Source organism: Platichthys flesus, chromosome 12 (assembly GCF_949316205.1).
Source record: "Platichthys flesus chromosome 12, fPlaFle2.1, whole genome shotgun sequence".
Classification (NCBI taxonomy): Eukaryota; Metazoa; Chordata; class Actinopteri; order Pleuronectiformes; family Pleuronectidae; genus Platichthys; species Platichthys flesus.
Window position 1 is genome coordinate 908,624 of NC_084956.1, and position 22,280 is coordinate 930,903.

The 22,280-nt window shown below is 43.0% G+C and overlaps 2 protein-coding genes across 9 annotated transcripts in view; one reads left to right on the forward strand and one right to left on the reverse strand.

Moving 5' to 3' along the window:
• The window catches only part of LOC133966542 (basement membrane-specific heparan sulfate proteoglycan core protein-like), a 298,590-nt gene that overhangs the window by 245,277 nt on the left and 31,033 nt on the right, over positions 1-22,280 (reverse strand). The gene's annotated exons all lie outside the window — the stretch shown is intronic.
• Positions 1-22,280, forward strand: part of LOC133966701 (mitogen-activated protein kinase kinase kinase kinase 3-like) — a 33,364-nt gene that overhangs the window by 1,947 nt on the left and 9,137 nt on the right. For 4 of the 8 annotated variants that reach the window (XM_062401725.1, XM_062401726.1, XM_062401730.1 and 1 more), the window contains exons 2-19: positions 9,224-9,281; positions 9,902-9,992; positions 10,100-10,164; positions 10,284-10,339; positions 10,618-10,665; positions 10,864-10,906; positions 11,181-11,253; positions 11,787-11,918; positions 12,002-12,064; positions 12,209-12,290; positions 12,447-12,563; positions 14,677-14,755; positions 14,882-14,940; positions 16,440-16,502; positions 18,317-18,369; positions 18,745-18,783; positions 20,443-20,517; positions 22,149-22,200. In XM_062401725.1, coding sequence (XP_062257709.1) covers positions 9,224-9,281; positions 9,902-9,992; positions 10,100-10,164; positions 10,284-10,339; positions 10,618-10,665; positions 10,864-10,906; positions 11,181-11,253; positions 11,787-11,918; positions 12,002-12,064; positions 12,209-12,290; positions 12,447-12,563; positions 14,677-14,755; positions 14,882-14,940; positions 16,440-16,502; positions 18,317-18,369; positions 18,745-18,783; positions 20,443-20,517; positions 22,149-22,200 — 1,248 coding nt within the window. The remainder of the gene's footprint in view (positions 1-9,223; positions 9,282-9,901; positions 9,993-10,099; positions 10,165-10,283; positions 10,340-10,617; positions 10,666-10,863; positions 10,907-11,180; positions 11,254-11,786; positions 11,919-12,001; positions 12,065-12,208; positions 12,291-12,446; positions 12,564-14,676; positions 14,756-14,881; positions 14,941-16,439; positions 16,503-18,316; positions 18,370-18,744; positions 18,784-20,442; positions 20,518-22,148; positions 22,201-22,280) is intronic. The other 4 variants (XM_062401727.1, XM_062401732.1, XM_062401728.1 and 1 more) reach the window with 3 other exon arrangements.

Consider the following 22,280-nt stretch of genomic DNA (forward strand, 5'->3'; position numbering starts at 1 on the left):
GTGAGGGCGTAACTTCTCCGGTGGAGGTGAAGCTCTGTATGGAGGTGATGGTTTAATGTTCTAATAAACGTCTTATGATAAGCGACACTAGTCCACTGTTTGAAACAGAAGTCTTACGTACGATACACGTCAGTGTTTTACTTGTGGGACTTTGATTGATGAGATTTTAGCTCTGGTTCACGCTCCACTTCGTTGTTGCTGCTCTATAACGGCCCACTCACCCGTTTGAACTGGTATCCTGTGAAGTCCTGGTTTCAGATTGGGACACACGTAGATCTGCTTTCTCCCTGACGTCCGACCGGCACTTCCCCAAGCTGGACTTTCCACTTTGTGTCATGTAATATTTATAATATTGCAGAAAACTGGAGTGATGCTGCAGGAGTCAGGCTGCTCTGGTCCCACTTCAACACCATTTAAGAAACATATGGTTGAAAAATACATCAAGTATGTTAAGATCAGAAGAAGCAGAAGTTTGACAAACAAACACTTTTTGGAATATTAAAGTGATTTTTCTTCTGGGTCATCATTGAGACGTTCTATCCACATCACACCAGCTCTCTGTGTGTATCAGTCGGGTTAAGTGAGTTACACATCCTCCCTCTTTGCTCTGTGGCTGTTTGTGTAGCAATCACCCTGTTGTGGAATTTAATTTGCAGAGAGAGACACACACAAACGCACACACACACACACACATAGAGAGACTTTTCGCACTGTGGAGATTCATTAAACCCTTAAATGGGACTAGATGATGTTTGGTTAACCTCCAGACTCTTTGTGGTAATTACAGGGATGTGAAAGATCCTGAAGAGCGGAGATGATTCTTGAACACCTTGCTGCAATAATTCCAAACTAACTTTCCACATCTGACCCAGTTTGTCATTGTTTCTGCATTTTGTGTCTTTATTCCATATATGACTCTCCCTGCAGTCGTGTTTGTTTCTAATTCTGGTTCAGTATCTTGCCTGGTTGAGACGACAGATCTGAGGTCAGCAGCTCCGAGTGTGAGCGCCTGCTCGCTCTGTCACAGTGTGCAGCTGATCACCGGTGCTCTTATAAACTGTTGCAACGCACACAACTCGTATAACATCAACACAACCGAGTTATAACAGTTATAGCACAGGCATCCGTTGACACAGGCTGAAGAACTGTAGATGAAATGATGATGTAACCGATGCAGTTCACACAGTAATGAAAGTTTGACTGAAGGACCCTGGAGGGGCTCAAACCTGTGACCTCTGGATTAAAGGATGTGCTTCTGAGGACCAGGGCACTTTTAAACCTCAATGATGCCTATATTTGGTTCTCCTGCCGTGTGAAAGTCTGTGGCTCGTACAGGAATGTGTGAGCAGGAAACAAAGTGTGAACTCTGTGTTTGTGGGCCTGCCTCTGTGTGCTGCACGGGTTCCACTCTGGAGGAGGTGGATTGGCTGGAGGTGCGACAGGCCTCTCGATTCTAGGAACACAGGTTTAATCCTGCAAAGAGGGCGTCAACATGATATCTTTGGGATTTTGTGAAAGAGCTGCTGATATGATTTCATGCTGCCAAGAGCAAACACTGATAATCTCCATCAACTGGTCCATTGAGTTATTTAGTCATTTCCAGCAGGAATGTTTCCTGAGCAGGGAGTGAAATACCTGAGCAGCATCGAGGTCGTTCAGGAGCATCACAAGTTCAGGTCTAAACTCAGACTAATGAAAGTCTCCAGCGGCTCCACAGGTGGTGGAGGGGGGAGGGATAGAAGAAGATTGAGCATCAAGGGCTGTGCAATATCTAATTAATATGATAATTTATTGTTATTTTCAACTCAAATGAAGACAAATATAAAACCGGTTCCCAAGTGTCCCCTCCAGGATTATTTGACAGAACACCAACTACACTTGTGATTTAATATTCCCCAACACAAATCTGAAGTTATGTGTCGATACTATTAGACAGAAACACAACTTTCCTTGAGAGAAGCGAGTGATGCTTCACTTCACTCTTCCTCTCCCCGTTGCTGTAGCACAATGACAAACCACACCGACGCTCATGTTTACCATCGGACTCGTCTGTGATTTAAACCAAACCGGCTGCAGAGAGGAAGCATCCGACGAGCAGTTGAGCCCGGCTCTGGTTCTGGAACCGGCCGGCTTTAGGTCCATGAGATGTTTGGCCGTCTTACAAGCACTCGAGGTCTGTCCACAGATGTTCAATGAAGATTAGTTTTGGGGACTGTTAGTGCTAAGAAGCTCTTCTACTGGTGAAATGTTCCCCACACCACCACCTGATCCATTCACCTCCGTGCTTCACAGGAACCGATGCACCTGCTTCCCCTCCAAGCTTCTGGTGTTGGTCGGAGCCCAGTCGTTCTCCTTTAACCTCAGCAGTCGACTGGACGGGCTGGTTTCACTGCTGCTTTGCAAATGTCCTGGTTTTTGTGCTGAGGTAGCAGGAAAGGATTTCTTGTGGTGACTCTTCCATGGAGGTCATATTTGTGCAGGTGTAGCTGCATAGTGCACCCCCCCTTCCAGTGTCTGCCAATACTTCCTAATGCTTTTTTCCAGTCCAAGTGGGTTTAGTACAAACCGTACAACGAGTCCTCTCAGAGGGTTTTCTGGTCCTCAGGATCTCACTGTGACCTCCTGTCTACTGCCGTGTCTGAGCCCTCTCCCTGCAGCCCTCTGCCGAATGTGGGTTCCAATCCATTTATTGCTTTTATATACATTCAGCCTTTTGGCGACCAGTTCATCATCTGATCAGTGAACAACTAACAGTAATAAATCTTTTCTGATGTTGACATACCTCTGTTTTTACCAGCACACAGTAATGTTTTGTGTTTGTCAAGTCGACAGGGCTGGTGTCCTCGGATGGACGCGGCAGAGGAAGACGACTGTCCTCCCTGGGGACAGAGATCAGTTCATGACAAATCAATACCAGTGGCCTTGTTGTGTCCTCTTGAAACACTCCAGGCAGCGGGGTATTTTTGGACTTCTACGTCAGGGGCAAATACTGCCGCCCGTCCCTTTGTGACTTTTCTTTCAGTAATCAGTTTAACATCACAGACGTCCAAATATCCTCAAGCTGACACGTAACTGGAGGCTTGTGATCAACATTAATACAGATAACGTGATCAGACAGATCATTTGGCTGAATGTGTTGGATGAGTTTCATATTTGAATCCCCTGAAGTAGCATCAACATGTCAGCTGTCTTAGTATCAAACCCTAACTCTTTTGAGTTTGGGTTTGATACCAAGACAAACATGAAGGTGAGGATGAAGAGCATCGTCAGTAGATCGTGGTCAAAGTGTTTTTATAAGCATCTATTAGTTTCTAATGTTTCTTTACAGTAGTACACTTAGTGATGGTGACTGTTTCCTCTGGTGAGACCTGTGTGTGGTGGGGGGGGGACAGCTGGGCAGCCCATGGTCCAGGAATGCACGAATCCTCACTTCCTCCCTGTGTGATTGTGTGTGTGTGTTGCCCTATTGTTTCCCACATGCTCCTGCAGAGGAAGACGATGGAGCAGAGCGCTGCGGCACAACACACACACAAAACCAGAGGATTTTACCGTCACACACAAACACACACGGACACACACACACGGACAAATGGCGGTGCAGTGGCAGTAGAATCTGCGGACCCACAATCATCCTGTTTTCGTCCCTGGTCTTCCAGTTGTTTGTGTGTCCGAGGTGGACACGCAGACCTCGGCCTGTAGTCAGGATCCAGAGATCTCAAGAGGGGACATTTAGTCCTGGTCCTGGTCCTGGCACTCAGGGCTCCTGTCTGACAGCTACAAGTAATGTGTTGTGCAGGGTTTTGTGTGTTCATTTGGTGCAGTGACATATTGATAACTTGCCTAGTTACACAGTAGTTAGTGACACACTGTTCAGGCATGGGACAAAACCAGATGTACCAGTGAAAACAAACTTCTGGAGCCACTGTACATCCAGTCACACGGCTCTCATCGAGTTGAGTTTCTGTTAATATAACAAAAGAATACTCAACACTAATACTTTTAAAAGTGAACAGCAGTTTTCTGTTTTTAATTTAGCTCTAAATGTGTCAGAGCATGTCGCAGTTAACTTTGAATATTTAATGTTCATTAGTCTGAATTGAATGTCCCAGCCGACTTGCTTATCTCCTGCTCTGAGCTCTTAGTGTGTTTAACAATGTCAACACATGACTGGTGCAGAGCGGGTCACATTATTTAGAGCCAGGGTGTGAGCAGCTATTTAAAGCACCATGTTAATAAAGCTAGTCCACATCCTGCCGCTTGTATTTGCTCCCGTACGAAATACAATTAACAAAACATGTGCAATATGATGTTGCTTTGGAAAAAGTCTCCGGTACAGACGGTGCTGGTATGTGTGTTCTCTGCATGCTGGGTCAACACAAAAGAAATAATGGTGTGAAGGAGTCTGTGGCCTTCCCCCCGCAGACACACACAGACACATAAAACACACACACACACATATTTACAGCATTGTGCTTCTGCTCAGCAGGTTTAACACTCCTGAGTTACAGAAGCTGCTGCTGTCAATCACCTCACTCACCTCATCTAACAAATGATTTACTCTTTTAACAGGGAACATTAAAGCTCTCTGTCACATTAATACCTTTTTAATATGCACTATTTCATATTGTAAACTTGTTTGCGTTATGATGACATTCAAAAGTTAACTCAACAGAATTTGTTCCCACACTTAAACCAGATACCATTAAGATATGTGTCATTCCACTGGTTCTGCTGCTCTGTAATGGTTAGGCTGTGAGCAGTGTTGTTCCTTCACCGTTCTCACTGAAACACATTGAATCCTGCTCGTTCAACTCAGTTCTAATAGTTACAGGATGTGTTTAGGTTGCACGCTGTGATAGAGAGCAAGTGTTGATCCCTCGCTCCCTAGAAAGGATTGATTTAGATGATGAATTAAAGAAGAGAGAGTTCCCTGCCCTGATTTGATGAAGAGTCGGCAGCATGTGAACTCATCAGGCTGGGGGGGGCTGCATTCTCTTGTTAAGTCAGACGCTGGTCGTGGTTCATTGCTTTTATTTCCTCAAAGGTCAGAGGAGTGTGGCTGTGTGTGGAAAGTCACCTGTTAGAAACCTCAGATCTCCTGGAACAATCTCATGAAAAGCAGTGAACAGCCGAGCTCTGTTGAGTCGAGGCCCCGGGCGACGCCTTCACACCCACTCTCACCCCCCCCCCCCCCCGGGCTGCTGGACATGGAACTGTGTGTTTCAGAGTCAACCCATTAGTGAGGGTTCGAACATGTCAACAGACTGATTGACCATGAGATATTAAGTCTGTAAGATTGTGATATATACAAACTAAATAAATCTCCAGGGCAGTTCCTGAACTTTTGTACAGATGAAAAGTAAGGCCTGAAATGAATCTGTCAAATTTTAACAACTTGTGATTTTGTGCATAGATCTTTTAAAAATGTTTTTATGATGCTTAGTGGCAGAATTAAACTTAATGTGCTTCATTTTGACTCGACCTTTGCAAAGTACTTGTGGAGGTCAGCCACCACTGACACACTTTGGGGGGGGGGGGGGGGGGGCTCAGTGGGACAAACCATTGTGAGGTGAATAAAGGAGAGATTCAAGATTTCTAAACTTAAAACTCATTTTTTGAATGTTTAATTAACTAAGGTACTTTCCATACATTATATTATTCAAAGGGATATTAATCTGTTTTACAGTGATGGGTGGAGACTAGCACCCGCCCTTATTCTATTTTATACAAATACAAAGGCGCTCTTTAAATATCATTAAATTTACTCTGTATAATAAAGTAAAATTAAGTTGAATTATAAAGTACTTAAATTCAAATTAGTCCACTAAGTGTTAATATAATCTGGTGGTATTTGCTGACTCACATCACCAAGAAGACCACCACACTAACATGACCTCTGACCTCATGTGAGTTAGCTCATCACTGACTGTTGTCAGGTGGATTAACTGTAAATCATAAAAGTCAGAGCGGCTATGAAATAAAATAGAAAACATCCTTAAATGAAATCAAACTTATTTACGTGTGTATTTATTTCTCTATTGGTTCAGTTGTGAATCGTTCCTGAGCGACTGCAGCTGAGTGGGATGATGATGATTATGCTGAGGTCACTCCTGTTTGTTTTCATGGTCAGAGAGACTAGAGAGTGAAATGCCACACTGATCCTCCACTGAGCTGACCATATGCTGAGTGCAACACACACACACACACACACAAACAGACACGCACACACACACACACACACTCTGCCTGATGGAAGTGTTAATGTCAGCTAAGTTTCTCCATTACCTCGGCTCTTCACCAACCCTGTTCACTGAAGCAACTCCTCCTCCACAGTTTCTCACTTTGTGTACATTTCTTTATTAATCTGCCACTTTTGTTGTTATGTCAAATTTCATAAGTTGTCAAACACTGTTAAGCAGTTCTGGGTTTTGAGACCTCAGGCCCTTTGGCACAGACGTGTGTAGGTGAAGGAAATCGTGGATTGAATTGATTTTACAGTGTTTCAACTACAAACACTCCTCCTAGTTGTCATTGTTGTTGTTAACCTTTCTGGGTTGTTTAGTGTCTCTTGGTGGATGGCTGTATATCTGTGTGGTGGTTTTGTGTCGACCTGTAGTCATTGGATTGACCTCCCAATGAGAAAGTTCAACAGTCCCTTCATAGAGAGGCCCTGACCCCCTGACCTCTTGGGCCCTGTCGACCTATTGAGTGATCATCTTTGCTGTCAAGGTCATATTTACACTGTTACTCAGGCCTCAGGGAAGAGTCTTACTTAAATCATCATTTAGACTATTATTGAGAATGTGTCACTTGTGGTGAGTGAGGTGAAGTTTGTGTATAGTCTTCATGTTGGTCTCTGATTGGCCCACGTGAGCACTGGGTCCCTTGTTACTCTGCTGGTTCCACTGGACTTCTCATGCCTGTCTTTCATTTATGACTTTTTAATGTGCATGAAAGCATTTGCCTGCCTAGGTAATGGTTTTCAGAGAGGAATCCAGGCTGTTGCTCCAGGGCACTTCAGTGCAGCAGGCACCCCCCCCCCCCAGTTACAGCAGATGGTATGCTTCAACCAGTCAGGCCCAACAAGCAGTCAGTCAAGTCCGGCTGTGTGCTGTAACCAGTAACATCGTCTCTGAGCTCGATGAGTCATCTCTGGTCTGCTGACTGAAGACTCACTGTCCCTGTCTCGCTCGTCCTCTCTCTCTCTTTGCATCTCTTTGTATCTCGTCCCCCCCGTCATGGCTTTGTTTTGGAGGAGCCTGGTGTCTCTGTCCTTCGTCCTCTGCCTCTGCTCGTCTTCACTTGAGAGGAAACTATCTATATAGTGTGTTTATCATGTAGCTGTCCCTGAGTTTTATTGGGGCGCGGGGGGGGGTTATATTGTGTTGACAGTCCTCTCCCGTCTTGTTTTGGAAGTTGGTGTCTGCCACTTTCTTCCTTCTCTTTAATGGTGGTCACTGCTTTAGCTGACTCTGCAGTTCAGTTGGCACATAATGCATCGCTGAACTGATCCTGAATCATTTCTATGTCAAAGCGTCTCTCGTGTCCTCGTCTTGAGTCCTGCAGCGGGACAGGTTCAGCTCCGACCGGGCTCTCTGCTGAATGACGTCGCCCTTTCAGTCTCTCTCTCTCTTTCTCTATCTCTTATCTCTTATCTCTATCTCTCTCTCTCTCTCTCTCTGTTTCATACATACTGTCCTGTTAATGAAGGGGAAGTGCACAGAGAGATTTCTTTAATATCTTCTCATCTCAAGTCATTTTCTGGAATTCATTGAAGTAGCGTCATTAGAAACTGTTGAAGACACTTGTTTATTTACTCAATATAAGTAATTAAGTTCTTTGTTTAACTCTAATAGCATAAATCAAATGACAATTGAAATGCTCGCTATGAAAATCGATACAGTTTTGATTTTGAAAATGGAAAAGTTCTCCAGAGATAGAGCTTTGATGGATGAACTGAACAGATAACATGTTTGTAAGCGAGTTGGGTAAATATGGAAAATAAATTCTCCAGTTTATCAGTTAACTTGAAAAAGCTTCTCTCTCTCTCTCTCTCCCTCTCTCCCTCTCTCCCTCTATCTCTCTCTCTCTCTCTCCTTGTGACACACTCTCATTCTCATTGTCTCACACTGACTGATGTAATATCACACAGTCGTACTTCTTGGCCGTACAGTACTGAGCCGTTCGAACCTCCTCTGAAATCCATGTTGTGTTTTATTCATGTTGGTTTCATATAGAATTCAACCTCACGCCCCCCCGACATGCACCGCTGCTGCTAAAAGTAAACACAGTCCACTATTAATAGAAATCCAGCTACTGCATCACAAAGACACACTTTTACACAAATGTCGGCTTTTCAGGAATAAAGGAACACTGTTGATTTATTTGCTTTGGTGCATACATTCTGAATCCTGTGTCACCTCCTTTTCTGACGTTTGATATGTTGTGAACGAATTCGACTGTTTTTGATTTTACTAAACCGTCCGCCAACAACATGTTGTGTAACGTTTAGTTTTCTGGTTGCGTTTGTCACAGTCTGGCTTGTGAGGACATGACATGAGACGAAACCGCCTTCAGCAGTCAAACAGAAATAACATTTCATCAGAGACATTGGGATTCATAACAAAATACAACAACCCCGGTGATAGAGAGGCTGATGCAGAGTTTTAAAATTTCCAATAGGCCTCAAATACATCGGCCAGTCTATTGTAATAAATGTGATTAGTTTCTCATGGTCAGAACTTGTGCATTTTTTTTTTCTATTTCAGATTCTGTATTTGATAGCAACAGAAATGTATAAGAGGGAGGATGAGGCACATTTGTATTTACTGTAGTAGAACAGATCTATAGAGCAGTTCTAGATGGGATCGAGTCATCCAGACAAGTCCTGATAGAAGTCACAGCTCCTGCTTCACTGCAGGGGTCCAAACACTAGACTACATGTTATTCCCCTTTATGATGATCGTCAGGTAAACAGAATGAGTGTGAATGTGAACCAGCTTGTATCTGATTGGCTGGAACAAGTCACTGCCTGATGACGTCCTGTTGTGATGTCACTGGTTCAGGTCATTGTTTCTGCTTCTCCACCAAGGGCAGATGTAGGTTTTAAAATGGCAGCTCATATCTGGGCTCTATGTTGAAGGGTCATGAATAACTTTGACAAGAATGAGAGACTCACTCCCTTTCTCTCCTCTGCCCCCCCCCCCCCCCCCCCCCCCTTCAGGCTCGCAATGTAAACACAGGGGAGCTGGCTGCTATCAAAGTCATCAAACTGGAACCGGGTGAGTGCTCTCATCTCTTTTCTGTGGTCGTCTGGTTTTCTCCCTCCTCTCATCTCTTTTTCCGTTCGGCCTTTTTCCTTCATCAGGCTCTCTTCTTTTCACCATCCTCCACTTATAGAGACTTTTCCTTCGATCACTTCACTCTCCATCCCTTCGTCTGTTTTCCATCCTCTGTTCCTGCTCATATTACGAATGAAAAGAAAACAAACAAAACAGTGCAGGTCCCAGGAAGTATGGAACTTCCATCTAGCTGCTAGCAAATAATTAAGGTCTTTAATGTGGGATTTAAAAAAGGAAAATATGTTGAAACCCGCTCGGCTGCTCTTCATCCTTTGGAACCAGCTGCCACGAGTCTGCCCACCATCGTTTAGACTCACTAACACATACTTGTACTTCTCTCATAGTGAGGACACTCATTGACTTATAAGAAGACCCTTACCTTAACCATCACAACTACATGCTTAAGCTAAATCTAAACCTAAACCTAATTCAATACAAATCCATGTCTCTGTTCTGTGGTTTTGTCAATAATAACCAAATCAAGCATAAAGATACCAGATTACGACTTTGATATGATAATCTGTGTGTCAGTGTGTGTTTAACACATGTTGTCCCTGCAGGTGAGGACTTTGCTGTCGTCCAGCAGGAGATTATAATGATGAAAGACTGTAAACACTCCAACATCGTTGCCTATTTTGGAAGTTATCTCCGGTAAGTGTGCGTCTGCAGTATTTAGTTATGGTTGTTATCAAAGTGTCGTATGTGAGAATTTAGAGATAAATGTGTGTTGTATGAGGTGTTTTTTTGTGTATGTGCAGGAGAGATAAGTTATGGATCAGTATGGAGTACTGTGGAGGAGGATCTCTACAGGACATCTATCACGGTAACACACACACACACACACACTTTGATATTAACTGTGTTGTTTATTTATTTATAGAATCTGTAATATCCATGCTCCCTCTCCTTCCCTCTCTCTGTGTCCTTGTTTCCCTCCTGCAGTCACTGGGCCTCTGTCCGAGTCACAGATCGCCTACATGTCACGTGAGACCCTGCAGGTAGCATAATACTCAAATCATTGTTGGTACATTTTTTATTAGGAGTAAACACAGAGGTATATTTGAGTAGTACTCTGCTGAGCCGTAGCTGCTAACTCAAATACATCCAATCTACCAGGCAGTTGAATTTCATGGTTATTTAAAAATGTTAAATTCTTTTTACAGGTATTTGAATATATAGTTCTGTTCAGTTTTAAATTTGATTGTTGTTATTTTGATCATATAACTGTGTCCATGTTAAATCTCAGCCGATAACGTCGGTCACTGTGTTTCCTCAGGGTTTGTACTATCTACACAACAAAGGCAAAATGCACAGAGACATCAAGGTGAGTTTCGGTGTTAAATGTTTTGAATATGAGAAATACATTTCTTGTGGTTCTGTGAAGTCTACTGTACATGTTATGGTGTTGGTGGCAGGGAAATGATTATTGATTCAGTCAATGACAAACCACAGAGTAAGAGACCTGATCTCCTGAATGTGCTGAATGTGATCTGACGTGTGATTGTGTGTTGTATCCTGACAGGGAGCCAACATCCTCCTGACAGACAACGGCTACGTGAAACTAGGTGAGAGGAACATGCAACGTCCATTTCCTTCTGCTTCAGAAGACTGAAGCTGAACGGCCTCGTTTACTCACCCGCTTTCCTTCTTTCCTTCTTTCCTCTGTTGCTCTGCTTTTCCCCTTTGTGTAATAATTTCTGTTCGTCCCTGATTTATTTCTCCCCCACGTTCCTCCTCCATTCGTTTACTCCTTCCCCTCTTTTATTCTCTTTTCATTCATCTCTCTTGTTCTCTTCTTCCTGTTTTTACCTCGTCTCTAACCCCATTCTCTCTCCCTAGCTGACTTCGGTGTATCGGCCCAGATCACAGCGACCCTCGCCAAGAGGAAGTCATTCATTGGAACTCCTTATTGGTGAGTTGTGCTCATTTTCCTCTGGCATGCGAGAGGCAGATGCCTCCATTCGGCTGGAGAATGTGCAGGAAGTTAATAAATTACAGAATGAAGGAATTTGTCTCATGGTTCATTCTACAGAGAGATACCAGAAATCCTCCGCCCAACATGTTTCATGCTTTTATCACATTCACTTCTGGATTTTTATGCATTAATTGCATTAGCTGAAGTTTTCTTTTGTGCAGATGTAGTGAAACCAGAGTATTTGCTTCTTCTCAAAACCTGAACCAACCAGGAATGAGTAGTATACTGGTCCCAGTGGAGCTCCAACACAAGTGGGGTCAGGGAGAAGTCAGAGAGTTGTACATCTGGGTGGTGCTGGGAACTCTCTCTGCAGCTGCAGGGAAATACTGTTAGAAAATTCCAATTCTGCTCTTGTATTTAGCTGTTTAATTAACCTGATTCTGTGATAATGGAAATGAGCACACGCTTTACTCCCATTCCGTCCTTCTGGGGATTTCATTGTCCCGCCGTCCTCCTGTCTCCCTCTGTAGGATGGCTCCAGAGGTCGCAGCAGTGGAGAGGAAGGGAGGCTACAACCAGCTCTGTGATATCTGGGCTGTGGGCATCACTGCTATCGAGTTGGCCGAACTACAGCCGCCCATGTTCGACCTGCACCCCATGAGGTGAGTGAGAGAGAGTGTGTGTAACTGTGAGAGAGAGTGTGTGACCGTGGATTCTCATGTTCCGATTCCCTCTGTCCCCACAGGGCTCTGTTCCTAATGACCAAGAGCAACTTCCAGCCTCCCAAGTTGAAAGATAAACTCAAGTGGTAAGAGACCAACCTGTCACTCACTGTCTTCTGTACTAATTCCAGCCATTCAGATGCATTTGCTGTAAACCTTCTGTTGATGTTAACTTCTTGTTCTTCTTCTTCTTCTGTTCTTTCTCTGTCGTCTCTCTGTTGCACAAACAGGACAAATATCTTCCACCATTTTGTCAAACTTGCTCTGACCAAGAACCCAAAGAAGAGGCCGACAGCTGAGAAGCTGCTGCAGGTCAGACATTAAACTACATTATATTAGATTAGACAATTTATGTTATGTATCTGAACACATGTATTTGAAAAGCATCGGACACTTCAGTGGTACATTATTCATGACATCTAACCTGGTTCTCATTTCCTCCTGATTGTTTGTCCCTCTCCTGTCCAGCACCCTTTTGTGTCCCAGCCGCTCAGCAGGACGCTGGCCATCGAGCTGTTGGACAAATCCAACAACCCCGACCACAGCACCTTCAACGACTTCGACGACGACGACCCCGAGCCCGAGGTAACCTTTGACCTTCCTTTGAGATTCTCCAAAGAGAAGATTTAACAGTGGCTTCAGAGAAACGATCATGTTTTTACTGGGTCTCACTTCTTTTCTTTTCTTCAACATGGTTCTTCTGTCCTTGATAGTTTTACTTCTCTCATTCTCTCCCTCTCACCTCAGCTGTAGTTCCTCTGTTCCCTCTCACGTGTGACTCATCTTTCTGATCTTTGTCCTTCCTCCGCCCCTCCTTCCTCTTCCTCCATTTCCTTTACTCTTTGCTCTTCTTCTTTCATACATGTTCCTCTGCTCCTCTTCCTCTTTCTTCCTCCTTGCAGCACTTTTCCTCCCTCCTTTTCTTTCTCTTCTCCTCCTCTCCCCCTATCTTCTCTCTCTCTTCTTGTCTCCGCCCCCCTATTCTCCACCTCCCCCTCAGTTTAAGTACAGGGGTCATTTCCTACCCATAAGCCCCGGTGCCCGACGCCCCCCCCGGTTCTCGGCCCGTAGGAAGGTACCGGCGTGGGCTGCGGTGTCTGCAGTGATTTCATTCTAACAAACCGTGTCAGTTGTGTTGCTTTCTGTGTTTGGACTTGGAGGAGAAACACACAACCGAGTGAATGAAAGTTGATTTCATACAGATGAGCTCTGACTGGTGCTGTCATGGCGATTGCATAATGACCCCAACACACAACACACACAACCTCATCAGCTCCTGAATCACACAAACACAACTTGACTTTCCTCAGTTAACTATGATGGAAAATTACAGATTATCTCCACAGTGATTGGTTAATTGATGAGTCAGTTCATCTGCATCGAGTGCGACAGTATGTTCATTATGTCTCATGTTTCTCTTTGTCACATGAGAATGAATTTGAGTATCTTTAGTTTTAGTCTGTCGGTCAAACAGAACCAGACATTTCATGATGTCCCCACAGACTGTAACAAAAACAAGTATTTTTAACTATTGGTCAGTTAATCTGATGCATAATCTACATATTTATCTATAATGAAAATGATTGTAAGTTGTTGCCCTGTTGTCAGTTTTGAAATCTGACTAAAGATTAATACTACAACTTGATAAATGACGCACACTTACCCTTCACACATTGTACAAAACTATGGTCACTTTCCATGACAACTCTGTTCAGAGGCCATATTGGTTTTGTTCATTCTGGTTCTGACGACAGCAGCTGGGAAATCCAGACGTGTCCAGGTTCATAAAGATGGATTCCAACTCAGGGCAGATTATGAGAATGCAGCTCAGATACATCATCCAGCTCAAACTGTACTGGAAGTCTCAGACAGTTTGAATTACTTCATCTCCTCATTTGGAAACACTGGATGCAGGAGGCATTATGGGATGGGTGGGGCCTGATGTGGAAGCCATCTTTATCTACCTCTGCCATTACAGTTACTAACCATGAGTTACAAACCAGTTGGTAGCTCTCAGCTACAGATCTGGATTTTAGATTCTCTTTGTGCAACCTTGGTTTGTTTTCTACAAGCATGTTTGAGGTTGCTGTGTTTTGAGTTTACATTTAAAAATGAAATATCCTGGACATTAATTCAAAGAGAGATTCCGATCTGGATATAAACATAAATCTCTTGGTAGCACTGTAGTTTGATTTGTTAAAGATATAATGCTGGGTAATAAAAACATATCGATGATTATTGCAATAACCTGTAATTGTTATACAAGATTCAAGATTTTTTAATGATCAAATGCACAACAATAACATTAAGCAGTCGCTGGAAGTGAAATGCTTGAGTTTTTGTAAAATATTTTTATGATTATCAAGAGTTTGTCTTAAGTTTTAAACCAAAACCTTCTTCCATATATTTATGGTCATGAGGACAACTACACAACAGGAGATGTTGATGTTGTTGCCCGGGCAGGTTTGTTTACCTTCGGCCTTGTTGCTATTTTTTGGTTGTTTCCTGTTTGCAGAAGGCAGCTGACTTTTTAGCTGTGTCATCAAATCCCACCCACAGGAAATAGCAGTGGGATTAAAGTTTTTTTTTTAATAGCGCTATTGTAATCTTTTCAAGTGCCGTGCACACAACTCCACTGTGTGTATTCTTTGAACAGCCACTTGACTGTGTGTGTGTGTGTGTGTCTCCTTCCTGACAGTCCCCGGTCTCTGTTCCTCATCGTATTCGTTCCACCAGCAGGAGCACAAGGGAGGGGAAGACGTTGTCTGAGATTAACTGTGAGTGAACACACAATGAAAACATGAACACATTCACGTTTAGTGGTTTTGTGTTTGAAACCCAAAGAAGTGACCCACACTCCTACAACCTTCACCTCTGTGTGTGTCTGTGTGTCTCTCTCTCAGTCGGTCAGGTGAAGTTTGATCCTCCGTTGAGAAAAGAGACGGAGCCGCACCATGAGCCGGTGAGTTACTTATGTGTCTATGTGAATATGTGTGTGTGTCTGTGTCTGTGAGTGGGACTATATGGGTTGTGTGTTTGTCACCTCACCACTACCGGCATGGCTGATCCTCACCTGATCACAGGAAGCACCCTGAACAGGAAGCCCGTCCACACAGTCCTCTCTGAATCTACCACAGTGTAAAGAGTCAGTAGGGAATCTGATGAGGGTTTTGGATTTGTCTGATCTCAGAACAGACCCCGGTACAGACCCAGGATGCTGGGAGATAAGAAAACCTGTTGGAACTGATCTTGAATCAGACAGGATCCACTCTTTAGCAGATGGATATAATTGGTTTATGTTAAACTGGTTAATTTATATTTGCATAGTTTTGGCAGAGATAGAATTCAGGTAATGTTTATTGTTTGTGCCACAGCTGCTTGTTAGATTCATTTTCTTAAAGAGACATGAGCTAAGATAAGTGTTTCAGACAGAGGCTGGAAAGAGGAGCTGCAGCAGTGGACAGTTTGAGGAAGTGAGGTGTTTTCTGAACATTAGACAAATTAACACAAGTTACAATAGTCTGAATATAAGTAAAATCTGTCCCTTCAGAAGAGAGTGTCCCCTAGTGGGCTGGTGGGCTGGTGCAGGGCTCACGCACATCCACGGTGTCTTGTTGAAATCCTCCGTTCCCTCACTGCCTTCCACATTTTCTACACTTTGTTTGCACCTTCACTAGAAACCCCCTTTTTTATTTCATCCTCCCATGAGAGGATCAATCCTGAGATCAAGTCAGACCCTTGTTCCTCTCTGACAGGATGTCCCTCGGTTTAGTCTCTGTTAAAACACGGTCACCTCTGTGTCCTTCAGTCTCTCTCTCATCCACAGTAATATGATAACGTGGTCTCTCCCTGCTGACTCGTGTGCTCTTTACCTCTTAGAGATCCATCCATTCAAGATGACAACTGCAATGTGTAGCCTTTTAAAATCAATAAATCATCAATTCTCCACTAGATTATTAATTTGCAACTGTGACTAAATATAAGTGTTATCAGTAGCATTTTGTGGGATCTACAGACTTGAATGTTCAGCATGTTAAGTACTAAACAAAAACATATCAAAACAACCCTTCAGAAAAATGGATTAAGGTAATATGTGGTCTGAATTCAAAGAAATACTCTAAGAATACATTTGATGTACGTCGTATAGCTCCTGTTTTGATATATTTATGTATTCTTTATTAATGTCTGTCCCCAGTTTCCTGATTTTCAACCCCCATCTGCCGCAATTTATTCCAACATCCATCCACCCCTCGTGTAGTCTAGCTCCCATCCAGCCCCTCAGATCTTCAGATTAATAATCCAGTATCCACCTCCGCCTCTGTCTTCATAGCCCATTTTTGGCCTTAATCCATTTTTCATTCGTCATCCTCACTCTTGCAACTGTGTCCTCCCCCCCGTTCCCTCCATCGGTCCAGGTTAATATATTAACTGAGGTCTCTCTCGCTCTGTCTTGCTGACCAGTGTGATTCTGAGCCCTATCTGGACTGTGTTGAGGAGCTCTACTATACCGCGAGATCTAATCTGGTAGTACTCTTTCTATCCGTCTCTCTCTCTCTCTTTCGGCGTCTCCCTCTGTCCATCTACACTGGCCTTTTTCTTTCTTTTTACTTTCAACCTTCACCTGATGCCTCCTCTGTTTGTCTCACTCTCTCCGTGTTTCTGTGTCTCTGGAGGACAAACTCTTGTCCTTCCTCTGGCTCGTCCTGAGCCAAACTGTCTCACGCTCTTCTTTTTCATTTTCCACAGTGCTGATTGCTTTGGCTGCTCGATGTCCGACGTGTATTTTTGTTCCTTTTCACATATTTGTTCCATCTATTCTGGTCCCTCCATCTGTTACTGCTCATTCTGTTCTTCTTGTTCCAGCCTTTGGTTTGTGTTTGTCTCACTAACTGGTGTTGTAGGCGTCATGGTGACCAGCGTCCTTAGTGATGTTGTTGTTGTTTTCCTGTTTTTAGATAAACAAACATTAGATTCAGTCACATTCATATAAAGTCACTGGTTTGTACCGTAGATGGTAGAGAAGATGGACAACGTAGGCGAATCCAAATCCTCTCTATCTCCTCCAGAGTAAATCACAAACCGGGCCTCCTCCATGTTAGTGGATGGGACATGGCCCAGGTTAATCTATTCTCCTGTGATTTTAAGAAGTCCTTATCACACGGACGTTAATATTCTGACTCTTGATTGGTCAAGCACATGTATCGGTGGGACATCAAGATGTCGTCCATCTTTATTTACAGTCTACGGTTTTATTTTGCTGTTATTTTTTAATTTATAAACATACACTCACCTTTTTAGTTTTTACAGTATTGCACTTGATGTTTTTTTCCACCTATATATTCTCACATTTCTCTCTACAGATTGTGCGTCTCTCTTCTGCACACTACTGCTTATGTGTTCTCTAACCTCTTGCGTCCTGTAGTTGACCAGAGCAATGAGGCCTTATTTGTGTGGGTGTGTTTGTGTGTGTGTGTGTGGCTGTAAGACGTGTGTGTGTCTCTGTGTTCTTCTGCAGTTTGTGTGTTTCCCTCTGCATGCTTGTTGCATTACGTCATTATCTTTAAAAATGTCTGTGACACGAGGCTGCGTTCACATTGTGGCTGTCGACCTGCAGCTTCATGAACCTGGTTGGAAATGTGCTGCAGGAACTTTACACTTTAATCATCCAACACCTAATCAACACGCTTTTTAAATGTGTGCTCAGCTTTAGAAAGGCTTTTTTGAAATACTTTACTTATTATATATATATAATCATTGCCTATATTTACCAAACAACCATTTGATGACACTCACATAAGTGAATTTAAATCTAGTTTTAAAAACAACTTCCTCAAAAGAAATCCAGAAAAAGAGACACTTCAGTTATTCCGTTCTCTTGCACCTTTAATTTAATATAAACTGTTTTAAATTTATCTGCATACCTTTGTCACCAAACATCCTCTTTATCAGAACGATAAACTTCGTATATTTAACATCTTTAAGAGGCCACAATGTGAATTGCATTCAATCAAACACAAAGTGAACTTTACACACAGTTAACCGTAGGCTCAGTGTATTCAGCCTTGTTATGTCTGTGGTTATGAACGTTAAATTGCTGTTTTATGGGGATCATGTTATTTCTCTCAAGCTGTTTAACCGTCACTGTGGCTGCTGCACTAACAGCCACTGCAGCTCTCTGGCATTAGACCAGTGTTTCAGCAGTGGACACTGTTTTAATTTAGTTTAGACCAAAAGCTTCAGCTCCGTCTGCGGCCTCGGAGAAATCAGTTACACAGCCTCCTCTCTAATGAGCCTGTGATGAGATGTCTCTGTTCTAATGTCCCTTGTCTGTCTCGTAGGACTTGCAGCTGGACTATGGGCATGATTCACCGAGTCTACTGGGAGGAAACAAGTGAGTCTCAACTCTCTGCTCCTGAGAATCTCTTCCACTGGTTGCTCTCCTGCTCTTTCATCTACTGTGTCATCTGTCTTAGTTTGTTTTCATTTAGCTTCTCGTCGACTTCAATCGACTTCAACTGCTTTCAGACCTTTTTATTTAAGGAGGGACTGTTTGTGAGAGAAGACAAATGTTTGAGATATTCTTGAACTTTTCCTGCCGGCTCACATGTAAAATGATCGGACATGTCATAGTGAATACAGCTGGAGAAGTGTCTGTGGATGATAGACGAAGACCTGGAGGAAACAGAGAACATGTGAATATCTCAGGATGAGAAACAGGAGACACACACCTTCTCAAACTTCTCTGTGCTTTTCTCTCAATTAACAGGAGTCTCCTCAAATCGGTGGAGGAAGAGCTCAAGCAGAGGTAAGTCAGACTCCTCCTCCTTGATTTGCTGTTCCTCTAACCACGCCCACCCATCAGCCAATCATTGTTAACGGCAGGACTAATCAGGCCATTCACACGCATCTAACGCTGCTGCATTGACATGTCGCGGCTCTCCGCTGTCGGAGTTTTACTTTCCTCTGCGGCTTGAGTCACGCTTTGCTGTCACCAGGAAAAGGCTGTGCTTCATAGGAGCTTCCTGCAGAGCATGGCTTACACACACTCACACTCTCATGTGTGCATTCACTCACACACACACTCACACACACAAACACACACATAAATACAGTTTCCTACCCAAAGCTGCAGTGGGTGTATTTAGCCATTTTACTGGCAACTCTGTTTCCAAATTCTTCGCATTTTCCCCAAAATAAAATGACGACGATCATTATTGTGCTTCACTATTTCTATGATCTGCTACAACAAACGTGTTTCATTCAATTGTCTGCATAGAGTTTTATTATCTATAGACAACGTTTTAAAGAATGTCTTAGGGTCTATATTGGAGTCTTTATTGTTTTAGAGACAGTTTTGTTGGATGACATGCTCAAAAATAATGTTGCAGTAGAAGTTGTGTTCTTTATGATGTGGTTTGTTGAGTGTGTTTGCTCCCAGGTTCCCTCCCCTTCATCTCCCTTGTTAGAGTCAGGCAGGAGTTTACTGATCTGTGTACGATGCAGTTCTTGGTTTGTTTAGGAGTCTCTGAGGTGGATGTTAGTTCAGGATGCTACAGTAGATCTGAGTGGGTTCCTCATGCTGAGCTGTGACAGGTGGGATTAGTTCTGGTATCAGAGACGTCTGATGGTTCACCACCAGAACTTTCCAGTTTCTGATGTGGTCAGAGAACATTTGTACAGTTTACCTATAAAAGAAAAAGATTAGTAAACAGTTTGTGACGTTAACCTGAAAGTTCTGGTTTGTTGCTCTACTGTAAAAGTACAAAATAAACACTCAGTCAACCATCTTTCCACTTGGCTTTATGCCTGTTATATTAATTGATATTTCAAGCTAATTTTTGTGAAGATAGTGTCTAAATAAAAGAACAAGGAGACATTTGACTTAAAGATGATTAAATACATGTTTCTCTGATTTGAACAGTTTGAAGCGATGGTTCTTTCTGTAGATCAACACTGTGGATCAGAGCTGATATCTGAGGATGAACTGGATGTAACTTGCAGTAAAGTTGAGAGTTTGAGTCTGCAGTGGAGGAGTGTGTGGATCTGAAGGACTGTTTGTTTTTAAACAGTGAGTCTGTCTACCTGTGGGATTATCAGCAGCTTATTGGGTCAAGTCCCTCGTGGACCGAGCCGGTTGTAGATGTGATGACCGTTGATCGATCTCAGTGGGAACATCAGACTCTGTGTTTGAATCCATTCAGTCCTTTCAGATCTGCCCAGAGGTCAGAGGTCATTTGTGGACCAAGCTTTACTCAGATCTCCCTCCCCTTTCCCCTCTTCCTCCCAATCCTCATCCACCTCCTCCTCCTCTTCCTCCTGTCTCCATTGCTTGCTCCCATTCGCCCTCTCACGTAATCTCTCCCTCCTCTGCTCCCCAACTCCATTCTCTGTTTCTACTCTTTTACCTCCCTTTCCTCCACCCCTTCCTCCCCCACCCTGCTCCTCTCTTCACCTCCTCTCCCAGGGGCCATGTGGCACACTTAGGGGATGATGAGGATGAGGATGATGATGGTGCAGATGATGATGAAACTCACACTCAGTAAGTTCTCTCCCAGTGTTAGAAGTGGAAGCCTCTCCTCCTTGTCTCCTCCTCCTCCCCCAACACAGGAGGAGGAAGAGGAGTAGGACGAGGAGGAAGGCTTCGTCTTTCACAGTTTCATCCGAGCATCTTTACGCAGCACACCCCACCATCACGCCACATATGCCACCGTGTTTGTGTGTGTACAGACTGTGTGTTGACCACGCTGTTACTACTTGTGTGAAGTTACTAACAGTAACCCTAACCCCAAACAACCGGCAGCTGTGGATAGAGATTGGTTCTACAGTTTTTAAATACACAGGGACAGGGAGTACCGTCCATGTTCAGGACTGAAACCACAGGATTGATTGGAAGTGATTTTTGGTCCATTTAGATCCAGATACAAGTCAGATTCTGATTCATCACATTATATATTTTGAGAGACACAAAATATGTGGTGTGTGCGTCGTATTGTTGTTTCGTTCCTCATAACCTTGACATCTCATTTGCTGCTATCTTGTTTTGTTCCTAACTTGCGCCGCCATCTGTGTTCCTCATTGCTGTGTGTGTTCCTCCTTGCTCTGTGTGTGTGTTTGCCTCCTTGCTGTGTGTGTGTTTGTGTGTGTGTGTGTGTGTGTGTGTGTGTGCCTCCTTGCTGTGTGTGAGTGCGTGCTTCCTACTGCCTTCTCCCGCTCTTATAAAACTGTTTTTATGGCGTCCTGCCTTGTTTCTCTTCATGAAAAAGCCAAATATACACACAGATATTTTCAACTGAAGCCAGAAAGTCCTGGTTTCATTCACACCTAATAATTTAGGCATCATCCTCCACTGATTGATTATAGAAATAGAAAGAACCTTTAACTTTCTTGACTGTGACACATTTTAGTGTAAAGTGAAATCAGAGCCACAGCTTCTGGGTATTTACATAATGCATCAGTTCATATGTTTAATGCTGTGTGTGTGTGTCTGTCTGTGATTGGCTCCCAGCCTCTTTTGTTTGATAGTTTCATTGTCTGTCATTAACAAGTTAATCTTCCAGATATAAGCTGAACTCGATAAAGACTCTGTGAATAACGTGCTGCTCTATCGTCAGAATTATAGTTTTTATCATGAATCTGTGCTTAAAACCTAAAAAATGTATTAAATCAAATGTAAAAACAATAACAACTCAAACACTGATTAAATATTCTGTTTAACCAGATTAGTAAAACAATTGTCAGAGAATATGTTGAAGTATTAAAATGTTTGTAGTGATTTCAGCTCGACTTTTCTCAGAGACTTTACAGAAGCTTTATCTGTAGATTCCCTCATCACGTTGTAGTAATTAACCTTTTAATGAGTTGTCTTGTCCCAGTGTCAGGTTATGGTTTTTACTTTTCATTTCAGAGTTTACTTTAATGTCTGACCACGTCTGGTTTCCATATCACACATTACAAATCTAAATTTAATATTAAACCTTAAATGTGTGTGTAAAGAAACTGACCTCAATACGTATAAAGTATATAAGTATAAATTCTAAATATGTGATTTTATGATAATGGGAAGAGAGACCATAGCCTCGGTGGTGACATGATAACAATCGTCTTTATAGATTCAGTTTTTCTGAGTGTTTTGTTCATCAGAGGTTTAAACTCTCTCTTCTGACTCTTCAGTAAATCGAGCACCATCATGAGGCCAAAGGTCCCCCCCCCGCTGCCGCCCAAGGTATGAACAAGGCACTGTGTTATTCAGCCAGTGATTTGTCTTTTTAAGAATGAAATACAGAAGGCAGAATAGTTTTTCTC